Raw genomic sequence first — 15537 nt, 5'->3', positions numbered from 1 at the left:
GTGGATGTGCGTTCTGATCATCTTTTTTGGGAGGGGGGTGGGTAAATTTCACTGAATGCTCCAAACGGGACATGCGATCCTACAAACCAATAAATCGGGTAGATTCTCTTCCTGACCCAAGACCCTCCTCATTCCACAGTCTTCAGTACTCATCCTTCTTTCTCTGCCCCCACCCCCCACCTTTCAGCGTCAAATCTCAGATACACCCCCCATAATTGCTCTTCTCCCCATTCTGTGGTCTCTTGTTGATCTGAGCCCCCCATTCCATCGTCTACATCTGACCGCTACTATTGCAGTCACCCTAATATTTCTCTCTCTGTCACCCACCTTTGTATTGAACAGGACCCCCAATTGTACTCCAGTCTCAGTCACCCCCTCCCATAATTGCTCTGCTCCCCATTCTGTGGTCGCAGCCCCCTGTCCCACAGTCTATAGTAGTCCTCTTGTACTGAATCCCCCCCATTTCTCGGTCCCTTCTTTTGTACTGCACAGGACACCAGTGACAAATCCCTGCCCCTTGCTGTCTGCCTTTCCTCTGTTCCACAGTCTAAATTAGCCCCCCGTTGATTGCTCCCTGCCCCCCCCCAAAGATAAGTCTCTTGCAGCCCCCTCTTCTGTTCTCCATCATTTTCTTATTTTCAGAGGAGCCTGCCCTTGGCCGTCACATCAATGGGGGGGGCGTCGGATTATTCCCCCCCCCATGTGCCCATCTGTCCACTTGGTGGCCAGCCTGAAGCCAGGTCTGCTGCTGTTGTGTAATATTTAATCACATGCTGATGAATGGGGTGATGGAGACAACAAGAGATCATATAACACACAAGCGGGATTATATAAAAATCCACTTAGGCGCCTGTCCCCTCGCATCACACGTGCCCCATTCGTCCTGCAGAGCGCACCTGCATGGCATTGCCCTCGCCACCCACACGAGCTGCACTGCTTCTGGGATCTCTCCGAGCCGAGGTGGAGCTGCACTAGGCAGTTGAGTGCTGACGCCGCCGCTGGACCAGATGCTCTGCCCATAAGTCTCTTATCATCTAAAAGGAAAGGACGGAGAAACTCAGAAGAAGAGACGGAGGTGGAGGAGGAGGAGAAGAAGAAGAAGAGGGAATCTGGGCATCTGTTGGTGGTGACCACTGCCTGCCCCCACCATAGGGACGACAACTGGGAGACTGCTGTCCGGACACCAAGATCAGGGAGAGCATCCTCATCTGGAGTCCCGTGACGAAAGAGTGCTGGAAATCTCAGGCACGAGCAGAAGAGGCTCCTCTCACCGAGGTCTCCACATCCCCGAAAGGCACACTGTCCCCTACGCCATGCAGAACATCTATGGGCCGGCGTGCATCTTCCTGCGGAAGGGCATTGCAGAGAAGCACACGGTGAGACTTCACGTGTTGGGCAATCGCTAGAAGCTCCCATGCTTTCTAAAAATTGCCGAGTTTAGGACGGCCTCAGATTACGGGGGTGAGGGGGGCACTGATGTGCACCAAGGTGGAGCTCACCAGTCATTGTCTCCTCATTTCTCCCTACAGGAAAGGGTGCTCTCAGATGATGAGATTGAAGGTAAGACCACTGGGATCTACGTGGGCAGCACGAGTGTGCCACATGCTTGGCTCAAGCGTGTTGACCACTTCTCTCTTTCCAACCTCCCACCCACCCACCCAAACCCCCATGTTCTTCTCTCCCACCCACACACTCCAGAACTAAGGGAAGCCTTTACTGAGTTTGACAAGGACAAGGATGGGCTGATCACCTGCAAGGACCTGGGCAACCTGATGAGAACCATGGGCTACATGCCAACCGAGATGGAGCTCATTGAGCTGAGCCAGCAGATCAACATGAACTGTGAGTTTGTGGGCGATGTGGTGTAGAAAGTGCTTCTGTCACACATCTCTCTCACCCACATCACCGGCATCGATCGATCCATCCAAACTACTCATCTGACATCACCACGGCTCATCTTCTCAAACCCCAGATTCCTCCGCCTTCACCATCCTTCATTTAGAACGGCAAACCCCCATGCCAACTCACGTAATCTGTTGGCATAAATAACCCCATCTCCCCCAGCAGCAACAGAATTCACCACCGGGTCACCCTGTCCACGTCCCACTTCCTCCCATCTGTCCCAGCAGACACTAGTGCCACGTATTCTGCCACATAATTCGGGCTCACTTGTATAAACTTGGCTTTTAAACCCCAAACAGTGTGCAGAGGTGCAGTCAAACAATTCTAAAGACCCGGGTTCAAACTCAAGTCTGGCTTAATGCCTGTGTGACGATGGCCACATTCTCCCCGTGTTCACCCACCTTTTCCATTTCGTCCGTGTCCCCTGCTCAAAGTCTGACTGGGGACATCAGTTGGTGACTCTGGCAGACTCCTGAGCCCCCTTCATGCCCACTCTGGTCTCTAGGAAATCCTGTGGGAGAACAAGAAAGTGCAGAAATGAGAAGAGGGGCAGGAAATGTGCCCCCCCCCCCCCCCGAGCCAAAACCAAATTCAGAATCAACCCTCACTTCGGCTCAGTCTGCTGCTCGGAGAAATCAAAAATGACCAGCATGCTCATCAGGTTTGAGGATTGTAAAGGATTGGGATTTACGTTTTACTGGGAGGTTTTATTACATTAGATAGATAAATAGATATACAGCATATAAATATATAAATATATATAAATAGGAAGGTATTCGATTTTAGATTTTATGATTGTGGTAAGGCTTCATTACATGAAGGAAGGAATTGTATTTTAGGGTTTAACATAAATTAGATATCTGAGGGTATTGTGTTTTATTGTTCAGGTCTGTTATGTTATATATGTTAGGGTAGGCTAATTAAGGTTTTTATTATTATTGTAAGATTTTATCACATCAATGACACTGTAATAAGGGATTTTAATCTTTTACTGTTCGGTTTTATTACTATTACACAGTTACATAATATGTATATTACTTTACTTCATTTCACGTTTTATTGTTAGCGTCTGTTATATTACGTATATTACAGTATTGCATTTTAAGTTTTCACATTCTTGTAAAGTTACAGAATATTAGATACAGTATATGAGGGTATTGTGTTTTATTGTTCGGGTTTATTATATATATATATATATACTGTATATGTACAGGTATGGTAATTAAGATTTTATTATATAAAAGACACTGTAACAAGGGATTTTACAATTTTATTGTTAGGTTTTATTGCTATTGTACAGTTACATAATATGTAAATTACGTTACTGCATTTCACGTTTTATTGTTAGCATCTGTTATATTACGTATATTACGGTATTGTATTTTAGGTTTTAACATTCTTGTAAAGTTACAGAATATTAGATATATGAGGGTATTGTGTTTTAAGTTTTATTGTTCAGGTCTATTATATTATATATGTTAGGGTATGTTCATTAAGGTTTTTATTATTACTGTAAGATTTTATTATATAAAAGACACTGTGATAAGGGATTTTAATCTTTTACTGTTCAGTTTTATTACTACTGTACAGTTACATAATATGTAAATTATGTTACTGCATTTTAAGTTTCATTGTTAGAGTCTGTTATATTACGGTATTGTATTTTAGCTTTTATTTTCATTGTTGAGCTTTATGGTTAGGGTTTATTATGCACATTAGGATATTTCAGGGTTTACTTTATGCTATTATCGTATTTTAGGTATTATTATTATTGTGAGGGTTTATTAAATTATGCATATTAAGGTACTGCATTGTAGTGTTTATTACATCATTGCACTATTCTGGTAGGGTCACCAATTTGCCATTTTGCCGACGGTGTGGGTGTGGTCAGTAAGCCACCCCGCCTCCACTATAAAAGATGGCGGCACGTAGCGCTCAGCTTCCAGTCCTTTGGGTCTTACTAACAACTTCTCAAAGCTCCATTTTAAATCTCTTTGTCAGAGAGACAGAGAGAAAGGCTCCCTTAATGGCAGTCCATTCTTGTTACCCGTGGGGGTTTTGTTCCTGAAATGCCCACCGGAAACAGAAACCTCAGGTATGGGATAAACTGGGGTCAGGTTCCATCGGACCCTAATCAATATATCTTTTTCGTAGCCATTATCATGAACACACAATTGCTCCTGTGCTAGCCCTGGAGGTGGGTGGGAGGTGTGTCAGGTCAGGACTGGCACAGGGAGAAGGTGTCAGGCAGATGTGCCAGCCCTCAGTAATGACCCATCTGCAGGTTCACCTGCAGAAACCTCGTTACAATGTTTACATCCCCTAACTCGTCTGCTCTGATCGTCTTCTTGGGGCTCTGCCAGATGTCACGAGTGACCGATCTGAGGACGTCACTAAGCTGACCAGTCGATAGGAGTGACAGGCGGTGGTTGCACCAAGGGCAGGGACTTAATCAGCTCAAGTGGAAATGGTAAGCCACGGTCCCCCCATCAACAAAGTGGTCCAACGGCCACCCCAGACCTGTTGGCGCTCAGTCTTACGACACATGGAATGTTCTCTCTCTTGGGCTTGGCCGTGAGCGGGTGAAAGTGGGCCGTGGGAGTCACCCAATGGGTTACCCCTTCATAAGAGCAGACCGCCTGTACAGAAGGACCACTGAGCTTTGTCGTTTTACTTTCAGCTTTGCCCACATTGTAGTTTGGTTGAGCGGCTCTCAACTCTGTTGCTTATGGCTGCTGTTCTTCAGGTTCCTCCTCTCCTTCTTTATCTGCTGATTTGTTTGCTTTTTCTGTCCACTTTTGCCTCAACACAAACCTCGAGTGATTTTAATCTCTGAACTTATTCGATTTTAAGGGTTGCCCTAAGTGACGTTCCTCAAGGCCATGTTGTGCTCACTTTTCATGGTGGTGGCCACAGCGGTTCCTGTTCCAATGTCTGTTGACTGTCATGTGACATGCTATGCCCCACCCATAAAGATGGCGACATGCAAATCTTAGTATCCTTCCTTCAGATCTCATGTTTGAAATACAAACATCACAGAAGTGACAGGTCGAGGTAGAAGGTCCAACATGGCACAGATATTCTGGTTTTGAACATTCTTGGGTCTAATTTAGTGCCACTCTTACGACGGTTGTATCTGACCGCGCTCCACGCCACGGGCACCTTCCTTATCTCCTGCTCAGGGCCTCACGATTACCTAAATGAAACTCCTGCCATCACCTGACTCCCCAAGTAGCCCAGGAGACCCTCCTACGCTAACCTTCCTTACTCTTACTCTCCTTCTCTTTCCAGTGGGTGGCAGGGTGGACTTTGAAGATTTTGTCGAGCTGATGAGCCCAAAGCTGCTGGCTGAGACGGCCGGGATGATTGGCATGAAGGAGCTGCGAAACGCATTCAGAGAGGTGAGTGGCCATCCTCGGGGCTCCCCTTCAGCCCGGCCCACCCATGGGCAGCTAGCTTAGGCTGCTCTGCTTTGTACCCACTTAGTTTGATGCCAACGGAGATGGGGAAATCACAATTGAAGAGCTTCGCCACGCCATGAGCAAACTGCTGGGGGAGCAGCTCAACGCCCGTGAAATCGAGGACGTGGTCAGGGAAGCGGACAACAATGGAGATGGCACAGTTGACTTTGAAGGTGAGAACAGAGCGGGAATATGGTGGTGGGCAACCTGCATCTAGTGGGCACTGCACACAATGTTGCAGTTTGTTAAGAAGCATGGTGGGGCTGGTGAGGATTCATTCTGGTGGGCTGCCATGGCAGACCCTCCTATTGACCATCAAAGATGATGAGGGGGCTGACCGAGCAGATCACACACACGACTCTCCGTCAGCGGCCACACCACTTCCACCCAACAAAATCCAACATGTCCATGCTGGGAACATCCCAGGAATTTCGGGGGATTCACCCAGTCGGCTTTCTGTAGGGGGCCCAGTGACTCTCCAGTTAGGATAGCGTCACAGAAGAGAGTGCCAGTGAGAAAAGAGGGCGATAAACGTCAATGTATTGTAATATGGACATAGATTCATAGACAGGACAGGCAGTACACAAGAGGAGGAAGAGGAGCAGCCATACGGTCTCATGTACGGAGTACAGCGGTAGTCTTACCTGCACGTCTGCTAACACTCCACACGTCAGCACTCCCTGCAGCACCTGGATAGACAGTGTTTAAGGACAGATAGAGACAAAAGGCACTATATAACAGAATGACATGAAAGGTACTACCAAAGAGAGGATATCCAGAGAGAGAGAGTGGCGCGTGTTAAAAGTCACAAACCGCAGACAGACGGGATGTGCACTGTGTCGCTGACAAGATGTGACAGACACTTTATAACAGAGAGACGGGTGTAAGGGGCACCACGTAATAAACAGGCAAAGAACGGGCAGACATCAAAGGCACATTGTAACTGATCTACAAGTATAAAAAGTCACCAAAGAAAAGATAAAAGTGACGTCAGATAAGGCAGGCAGGTGATGATTAGATGGGACATCCCTCTACACAACAGACATGTGAAGGTTACTCTATAACGGGTAAAGAGATTAAACACGCACCATATAAGACGGGTAGGCACTATACGAGGGACATGCACAAAGTCTCCACACTTTTTTGAACTCTATATATTAAGAAGAAGATGACAAATGACATCACTTTTCTACATCGTCACCTTCGTTTACGACGCAATTTTTCCCAGCATCATGCCAACTTTTTCACACCCAGTTACTCCTCCTTCACCATTTCCAATGAAAATATAAAAATGAGGAAAATTTTTGAACGTCCCTCGTATAAATCAACTGACAGACGCAACAGGCATTTGAACCAGAATGCAATTGATGGAAGGCATTCTGTAACACATATGAAAGGCACTATATAATTGAAGGTGATTACAGCACAGATGGATATGAAAGGCGCTGCCCACTAGTGATAGTAGTAGTTATACTGGTAGGCCTGACTAACACATTTCACACCCTCACTCTGGCACCGTGATAATAAAACGTATTAATGTATTCTAATAGATAAGGGAAGCAAAATTTGATACGACAGATTTGTAAAGCGCTGTATCTGCTCTCTATATATAAAAGTGCAATGATTTTATGTGACTTTTTATGTCACACTTTAAATCTGGCTTATTTTAAAACCTACATGTATGTGTTTGGTATCACTCTTTTCAGAATTTATCGAACTTTAATGTGATGTTGTTAGATTTTCAGATTCTTATTCCATTTTTAAATTATTAACTAAAAAATATCAAGAACTTGCATCCCACGAAACGAAACCTTGTGACAAAAGAGTTAACGACGCCCGGGGCCGGAAATAAAAGACAAAGAGTAGGAGAGCTGCTGTAGAGGCTTTTTAAATGTTCAAAGAGTCGCATGAGATGAAGATCACGCGGCAGCAAAGAGGAGGTAAAAAAGAAAACCGTATTTGTGTCCCATTGTATCACCATTTAAGAGGGGGCTTTGGAGGAGTGACTGCGTCTTCTAGGCGTGCGTTCAGCCCCCCTCTTCATAATGCGAGCGGCACAGACGTGCAGTGGCTGGCGGATAGCACAGGCTGAGGGGGTGAACCCCCTAGTAATGTTATTAATGACAGCACTGTCGCCTATACAGAGGGGGTGCGTTATTCTTACTGTTCCATCGGCCTAACCTCCCCACTCTTGGGCGTCATGATAACCAAGAATTTGTTCAAACCAACAGAACACCCAGACGTGCCCACCCAAAGCTCGCCTCTCTCAGGTTCAGCTAAGCGCCTATCATTTTCAACCCTTGTGGAAAACCCTTTGGTATTTAAAGCAGACCATTGTGAATACCTGGTCAAGTTCCATGCTGTTTGTATACAGGTGTCTGAGGCAGACCATGAGGTTCATGAAGCAGTGCCGGTTCATGAAGCAGTGCCACCACGACAGCACACCGTGAATGGCTTCAGTACACTGGCCGCACTCCCACTTATCTACCCGTCCTATGCTAGACACTTTGGTGGTTTGCCAGAATGAACTCATCTCTGAAAGACCAGAGCCAGGTGGCTTCACACATTCTAATGCCTATTTTTGTACCCGGGCAGAGTTTGTTCGAATGATGTCCCGTCAGTGACCTCTCACACCAATGGAGGAGGAGGACGATGACAAAGGGGTGTCACAGAGAAGAAGGTCATCTCCTGAGGAAACACCAAAGAGCCCTGAAATCAATCCACAATGCAGCTTTCCTTTGTTTCCATGGCACCCTGCCCTGGCAGCACGCTGGCCTGTGTACCCCAATGGCTCCGGTAATTTCTCCGTAAACATTTTCTGAACTGTTTTGAGAGATGTAGGCTACAAAGCCTTGCATCGGTTTTAAAAAGTAAACCTCCAGAATGTAAGGGGTGCTCCCCAGGGTCAATAAAGAAGCCAGGTTTCACCCAGCTGTGTTCCCCAACCGTCCACCTCCTCATCATCACGCAGACTATTCAAATATTTCCCCCTTTGATTAGTAAATGAATGGAAAACCAAAACTTGAAATGTTATTTGAATTGGGGGGGGGTATGTATATGGGCGGGACATATAGAAAAGCTGGGTTTGCTGGCCCCCTGGCGGCAGCAGGCTAGATAATCCAAATCTCTGCACTGATAACGTCCAGCTCTCACTGGCAATCGGCATTTTGTCTTTCAAGCCACACTTCAGCAAATTGGTTTGAAACATCTGCTTAGAAGCGGGCGAGTTCAAGTGGATTAAAAACATAATCCGGAATTCTGCGAAAAATACGGCTCCGGCGTTAATCCGATAAAAGGAGGGGGAAAGAACAGAGAGAGAACATGAACGCCCAGTGCTGCAGGTCTCTGAGCAGATCAAAGCGTTCTCTTAACACACAGCAGGGAGGGCTGCTGACGAGACCACCGGCTGCTCGGCTCTCGTGGGGGCAGACCTACAATGCTGCAGCTGGCACACGTAACCGACTGGACAGGGCTTAGCGCCACACACTGCAGGCTGGACCTCAACAGAAGCGGCGTCAGGCCAGCTGTACCTTAAACCACAATGAAGAACAACAAAAGAGATCACAGCAAAACAAAATAAAGGATTTTATTCATTAAAAGTACACAAGCAAGTTCACTGCTAACTGCACGGCGCCCTTAACAATGGTTTGTGCCCACTGCCTCGCCAACTGTGTGCAGACAGTCCAGCAGGCTGATGCCCTTTTTATTGTTGCACTGCTCAGCTCGGATGGCGGACAGTAGTACAACACAAAAAGGGGGTCAGCCCCCAGTTCAAATGGGAATAGCGGGAGGTGCAAGGATCCTGCCAGTCACTTGTGAACCAAGGAGGTTAAAGAAAAGGCCCAGGAAACAGGGGCTCGGGACCCCCACGGTTAATTCCAAATGTGTTGCAGGCCATTTCTTTTTGTATATATAGCAATGGGGCTTGACCTTCATCATTTGTGCATGAGGGAAAAACATCCTGACAACTCGGCGGTTCAGGTGATGCATCTGGAAAACAAAAACCATAATCAATAACTTGGCAAGCAGTGCCACCTTGTGGCTGCTATTCACATATCCAGTACATGGACTGCACACAAGGACTTGGCGAGGCTTAAAGGGGGTGGTCTCTGTATGGCTGAAAATTGATTACCACTCAATGGTTGGGCTCTGTGCTGGGAATAAAGAGTTGAAAGGCTGCACGAACGCTGATGTTAGCGCGGGGGTCTGACTCTGCCTCGGAATGATGTGGTGGGCACAAAATGGATTAATCTGTATCAGTAGTCTGGGTTAACCTGGTGAAAATAAATCTGCAGCACAGGGACTGGACTTCATACCAAGATAGGAGGTCTGGATAAGCGGGGCATCCACCAAGAAACTGGAACCAAAGTCACGGACATCTCTGACAAAGAAGGTGACACCAAGGAGGTCATTATGAACTGAGAACTTCACGGAGAGGAGGATCCAGCCGTGCAGACTAGATGGGCTGTTAGGACCATTCATATATTACTACGCATGGATGAGTCCTTTGTCCAAGGCAACTTCCAAAGGGTCTCTCTGTGCACTTTCAAGTTATGTGGCTTGCACTTGGGAGCAGCCTTGTGGATTTCAAGTTTTAAACTACACTACCTGCCCACTTTGGGTTATAAGACACCCAGGGGAGACAGGCCACTTTGGTAGGAAGCCTGTCAAAGCTGCCATTAGAGGAAACAGTGCTGTGTTGGCACAAACTATCAACTTCCCTATAAGCCTTTATAGTGTGGAGCAGAAATTAATAACATTTGACAGAAAAGTCCTAAGGAGAGCGACGGCACTTCCCATTTAGTGTGCTATCCCGTGTATTTATTTCACTAACACACACCAGAGAAAGAGTTTATGGCAGGGGACACTAAGCTAAGGTAGATAATATTCACCACGACCAGCAGCTTCAACAGAGCGGACGTTCAACCTTTAGTAGAACTCCTTAGTCCAGGGGTGGGCAAAGTCAGTCCTGGAGGGCCGCAGTGGCTGCAGGTTTTTGTTCCAACCCAGTTGCTTAATAAGAAGCACTTATTGCTCAAGTAACACTTCTGCTTCATTTTAGTTGTCTCATTTGTTAAGATTTTGAAGCCTTATTGCTTATTTTTGTCTTAAACAGCTGTATTCTTGGTTTTTAATTGCTCCTAATTAGCAATAACATGCAAATGACAAAACAGACCAGCATTTCTCCATTTACCCCCGTGTGTATTTCTCATGCACTATTGGGTTTAATTAAATATTTGGAAGGAAAGTGAAGAGAAAAAAGTGAAGCACTGAGAATAACTCATCCATTTTTGCCTTCAAATTATTTGGATGATATCCTTACAAAGGAAAAAAAAAAATCTAGGATATGAGAATGACGTGACATGGCAGAGTTAAAGCACTAACAAGCTATGAAATTAAATTATTGGCAAGAATTGTTTTTTAATTAAGCAACTGGGTTGGAACAAAAACCTGCAGCCACTGCGGCCCTCCAGGACTGACTTTGCCCACCCCTGCAGTCTACTTAAGGATGTCATGTTTATCAGCAAATTAAAAAAGAGGACAAATTAAAAAAAAAAAAAAAAAAAAAGAGGACAAAGCTCTTATGAGTTTTAATGATTGGCTAACTCCATATCCAAGGTGACTCGACTACATCCAAGTTAAAACTGGATACACAGTGCCAGTAGTGGCATTTGAACCCACCACCTCAGGGTCTGAAGTCCACTATGCCACACGGCCTGTAAAATACACTCAAGTACAATCTGACTCACCTTTATTCTTCCCTGCTACGAGAGTCTTTTGCCTTTTGGGGGAAAATGACGGCTTCAAGGAGTGCATTCCTGTGAGTCAGTGCTCACTGGCTTGGCAGAATTTACCTGCAATGAGAAGTTGAACCTGTCAATTAAATTAAAAGGCAGCGAATAAATGAAGGAGCAACCAACAAGCAAGTCAACATTCAACAGACTAGTTAAAAAAAAAAAAAAGCAAACAAGAAGGAGATTAGGGCCGATAAGAAATAAAAGGAATGGCACAAACAGTCGTCTGACTGAGCTCTATCAGCTGGGATGACTGTATATGAGGTTCGTCCGGGCCGATACACACAATAGAAATGGACCTGCATCAGATAAACCAATACCTTATCAATTATCAATGATTTCGGTCATACCCAAATTAATTTTCTCAGACTTGTTTAATTCAGGTATCCCCTTTAAATTCTAAATAATGATATTCTCAGTTTAGGGTGGTAGCAAGCTGGGCTCACTCACGCGCACATCCACACTCGGACGTCCATTAAGAAACAGAAAATGTAAAAACAAAATGGCTGCAGAGAGTCTGGAAAGGCGCTGGACTTGATTGCTGCCAGGCAGTGTGTGTGTTTTGTGTTTCTGCTCCCAAGCACAACCTACTCATAAAGCAAGAGCCATTTTGTTAGCTCCTAGCATTTACCGCTTTTGTTTTTTAAGACTCCTACATGCAAGGTCTTTTGTAACTTGACTTTTCTGCTGGTTATCAGGCTGCAACTGTGGTCTGAAAGTTGTCCATTTTTGGCAGAAAAACAAATGAACATACACGAGTCAAATGTCTGCACACGGCCTAAATATTCTCATGTTTTTCATAGAATTTGGTTATCTTTTTTTTTTAATCACGATACCATTAAATTAGTTTAAAAATATAGCCAGGACAATACTAGTGCTGCTAATGGCCGTTACTTCTTAACATGGCTCATTTTTAAGTTACTGTTCACACGTGACTGCGATGGCATCTTTTTGTGCAGCCATTCTTTTATTGCCCTAATACTCAACTCCCTTAGCTTATCTTTAATTAGTGATTTTTAAATGCTAATTGGTGACACCTATAATTAGAGAAACCTTTGTGATTACATCAACACTCTGTTCACTTGGGTGAAATGCCCTGGCATTCCTAAAGTTCAGGTCCGGGGTTCAAACATGGCTAAAGGGAAACGGCTCTGTGTCCAATTCGTAGTCTACAACAGAGAAAAGGTAACTCCAGGATGCTGACCATAATATGCTTTTCCAGTTATAGATGTGCTGTTTTTTTAACCCTCATTGCAAAGTGTACCGCCATAGTGTGTTGTGTTTTTATTTACCTGTAATCTTAAAACTGCACTTCATAACATTTACAATATAATGTAAGGTGCTACGACTTTTCGGGGGTTAATTGCATAAACAGAGGTGCTACTCCTCCAAGTGTTCACATGCTTGGTGTATTTGAGTAGAAAAAGGATTGTGGGATAGCGACTAAGGTGACTACGGGTGGAGTGGTGGCTCTGAGGCGAAGGATCTGCACTCGTATCCAGAAGGTTGCCGGTTCTAATCTCCGTCACTGCTCAAGGGCCCAGCAGAGTAGATCTCTCATGGCAAAGCCCTTAACCTACATGCGCTCTGACCCCAAGGGGTATGCAAAAACTAACAAATTCCTAATACAAGAAATTGTATAAGGCAAAATACAGAACAAAAAGTAAAAGTCAATTGGATCTGGCTGGCTGTGGTGACCACTTCAGGTGGAGTCTGTGTGAATGACGCATAGATCTGTGACGTGATCAGAGACACCAACCCCAGTGCATCAGCATCTAATACTTAAAATGAATGAAAAGAATCAAGTAGCTTGAAAGAGTAAATTGGGTGAAGTGAATTGAAACGCCCATCACTAACTGTCAGTGCCACCACCATCTGGACAAAATTACATGAGGCTGGTGGCAGTCTGAAGAACACTGAAGTTCTGTCCTTGATAATGTCTGACCCTCTTTAATTCTTTATTTTGTTAAATATACACACACAGGTATATGATAGAATGCCAGGTGGGGTCTTGGCTGGCTTCTGGTTGTGGGACCCCCAAGTTTTTGTTTTTTTTTATATTCTTTTCTCACTGATCATCTGACCCTTAGTATTACTGTTTGATTGATTTTTCTTTGTTTCCACTTATTACCTTTTGTAATGCGCCTAATATTACTCTATATTTAAAAGGCACTATGTAAATAATTGTTACCTGCTGGTTCCAAATGCCCATGGCGCAAGATTCTCTTCATCTATCAGGCCCGTTGGGTACAATGTGGTGGACAGATTAGGGAAACATCTGGAAGGTACAAGATACTTTGGTGACTTTTTTGGTGACAAACTACATTCCCAAGACAAAAGTCCGTGTAACCGGTTTAACTCTCCTAAATACAATACTGTATGAGGGAGGCCACAATATATAACAAAGAGTGACCGCCACGTTACCGAAGACGCAGGTATCAGGGGGCCCAGTCGGGTGTCCAGGGTGGCGGGGACGGGACCAGGCGAAGTGAGCCCGGTGCGTCTGGCGACAGGCCACTCGTGTCGGTCAGTTCCGCGGCTCGCTTTCTTCTATTCTGTTTCTATGTGATGACTTTTGGTATAAATAAAAGTTTTTTCCCCCCTTTTTGCCTTTTCTTCCTCCAATGGCCCTTTCATACTCGAGCACTCGTCGCCACGTTCCCCCCCCCTCCACCACCACCTCGCGGCCACCTTGGCTTCACACGCGATTTATTGCACTGCTGTTCGCTAGCAGCGCTCGCTCGCTAGCCCGCCCTCGAGAGGGGCCTCCATCGGCGCCACACTCTATCACCGCAGACAGGACGAGCTGCGAATGCTACCCTCTTCCAGCCCGGGCACAGGACCCCCATTCCCAACGGTTTACAATCCTTTGCCCCGTGTCGACGACTCCTCCTCCTCCTTTTCCCGTTTCTCGCTCCCTTAGCGCCGCGACTCCACGGGACAGCAGGCTACCCGCTCTCACACATTCATGGCGACCCAGTGGGCCCCTCTCACCGCTGCCATTCTCCTGCCACTGTGTGCCCCCCATCGTCTTGTCGTGTTTTTGTTGTCTTTTTCCCTTCGGTGCTCTAGCGTTGCAACCGACTTCACCGCCACGGCTGACTTGCCCAGCGTTCCCGCACTTCAGCGCTCCGATCCTCCGGCTCCTCGAGAGGCCGCGCCATCTTGCATTCCGCGCATTCCACAGCTGAAGGCGGGGCTATCATAGTCGTGGCATGCTATTGGCCACCACGGTCAGTCGCCGCTCTTCCATTGGTCAGCTGAGCTCACGGGCTATAATGAGAGGCCGGCGGGCAGAATTCTTCAAGACCCACCCTCCACCGTTGCTTCAATTGGGCTCTGCTTTTGAAGGGAAGCCTCGATTGGTTAACCGATCTGGAAATCTTGCGCCCGAAAAACCAAGCTACGTTGTGATTGGCTCCACAGAAAAGACAAGCTGCAATGTGATTGGCATTTTTTTCTTTAACAGCGGCCATCGCCGCAGCATTTTACAATTATTGGTGGGAGAGTTGCGCCCCCCAAATGCACCTCTGTTATCCTGCTTCCCTCCGAGGCAGGTGTGCTTCTTGATTATACTTGGATTTCTGTATACATATGTATAATCCAAACACACATTATATATTTATATATACATGATGTGTGCATATAACATTATGGATCTGAATGGTGAGTTGTTATTGGATGTCTGTGCTAATCATGGATTGTCCATAACAAACACTATGTTCTAACACCAGGAGGCTCATAAGCAGACCACTCTGTACTGAATGTCGATGATGGACTTTGTAGTTGTGGCACCTGACCCTGAGGTCATACGTTTTGGACACTCAGATAAAGACAGGGGCAGAGCCATCAATTGATCACCACTTGGTAGTGAGTTGGATTTGAAGCAAGGGGCTGGAAATGCTAGATATGATCCAGGTAAGCCCAGAGGTGCAGTTAGGGTGTCCTCGGAACAACTGGCTGCGGCTTTTATTTGTGACCTCAGAAAGAACTTCTCCCATGTGCAGATTGAAGTCAGGGACATCAAGTCCGAATGGACCCTGTTCAAGGCCTCAGTTGTGGAAGCAGCTGCTAAAGGCTGTAGTCTTAGGATTGTCAGGACATCTCACAATGGCAACCCTTGGACCTGATGGTGGGCACCAGACGTGAGGGAAATTGTCACACTGAAGAAGGTGGCCTTCAGAGAAATGGTCTCTGCAGGATCTCCTTACTCGGTTGAGAGGTACCAACAGGCTAAGAGAACCGGTGCAAAAAAGTGTTTATGGAATGCTCAAGCATGGGATGGCCTCAAGGCTGTTCTGGAAAGCTGTTTTGATGCCACAGAAGGGGAAGGAATGACCCTGCCTAGACTGTGATAAGCAGGGACGGAGAGGTGCTGG

The 15537-nt window shown here is 46.0% G+C and overlaps 1 protein-coding gene and 1 long non-coding RNA gene across 3 annotated transcripts; one reads left to right on the top strand and one right to left on the bottom strand.

Moving 5' to 3' along the window:
- The first annotated feature begins 1196 nt into the window (after positions 1 to 1196).
- On the top strand, positions 1197 to 8294 carry cabp5b (calcium binding protein 5b). The gene is made up of 6 exons (XM_028814789.2): positions 1197 to 1376; positions 1530 to 1560; positions 1699 to 1842; positions 5194 to 5303; positions 5389 to 5536; positions 7959 to 8294. The coding sequence occupies exons 1-6, from the start codon at positions 1314 to 1316 to the stop codon at positions 7985 to 7987; spliced, it is 525 nt and encodes a 174-aa protein (XP_028670622.1). The 5' UTR covers positions 1197 to 1313; the 3' UTR covers positions 7988 to 8294.
- A 630-nt stretch (positions 8295 to 8924) lies between these two features.
- LOC127529803 (uncharacterized) lies at positions 8925 to 14704 on the bottom strand. 2 transcript variants are annotated; one of them, XR_007936425.1, is made up of 4 exons: positions 14153 to 14704; positions 13350 to 13436; positions 11114 to 11218; positions 8925 to 9353 (listed from the first exon to the last, which is right to left on the bottom strand). It is a non-coding gene; the product is annotated as an uncharacterized LOC127529803 (long non-coding RNA). The 2 variants fall into 2 exon arrangements; XR_007936424.1 differs by lacking the exon at positions 14153 to 14704 and having other exon boundaries at positions 13350 to 13742.
- Between the last annotated feature and the right edge of the window lie 833 nt (positions 14705 to 15537).

Source organism: Erpetoichthys calabaricus, chromosome 12 (assembly GCF_900747795.2).
Source record: "Erpetoichthys calabaricus chromosome 12, fErpCal1.3, whole genome shotgun sequence".
Lineage (NCBI taxonomy): Eukaryota > Metazoa > Chordata > Cladistia > Polypteriformes > Polypteridae > Erpetoichthys > Erpetoichthys calabaricus.
This window is presented reverse-complemented; position numbering and strand designations above follow the sequence as displayed.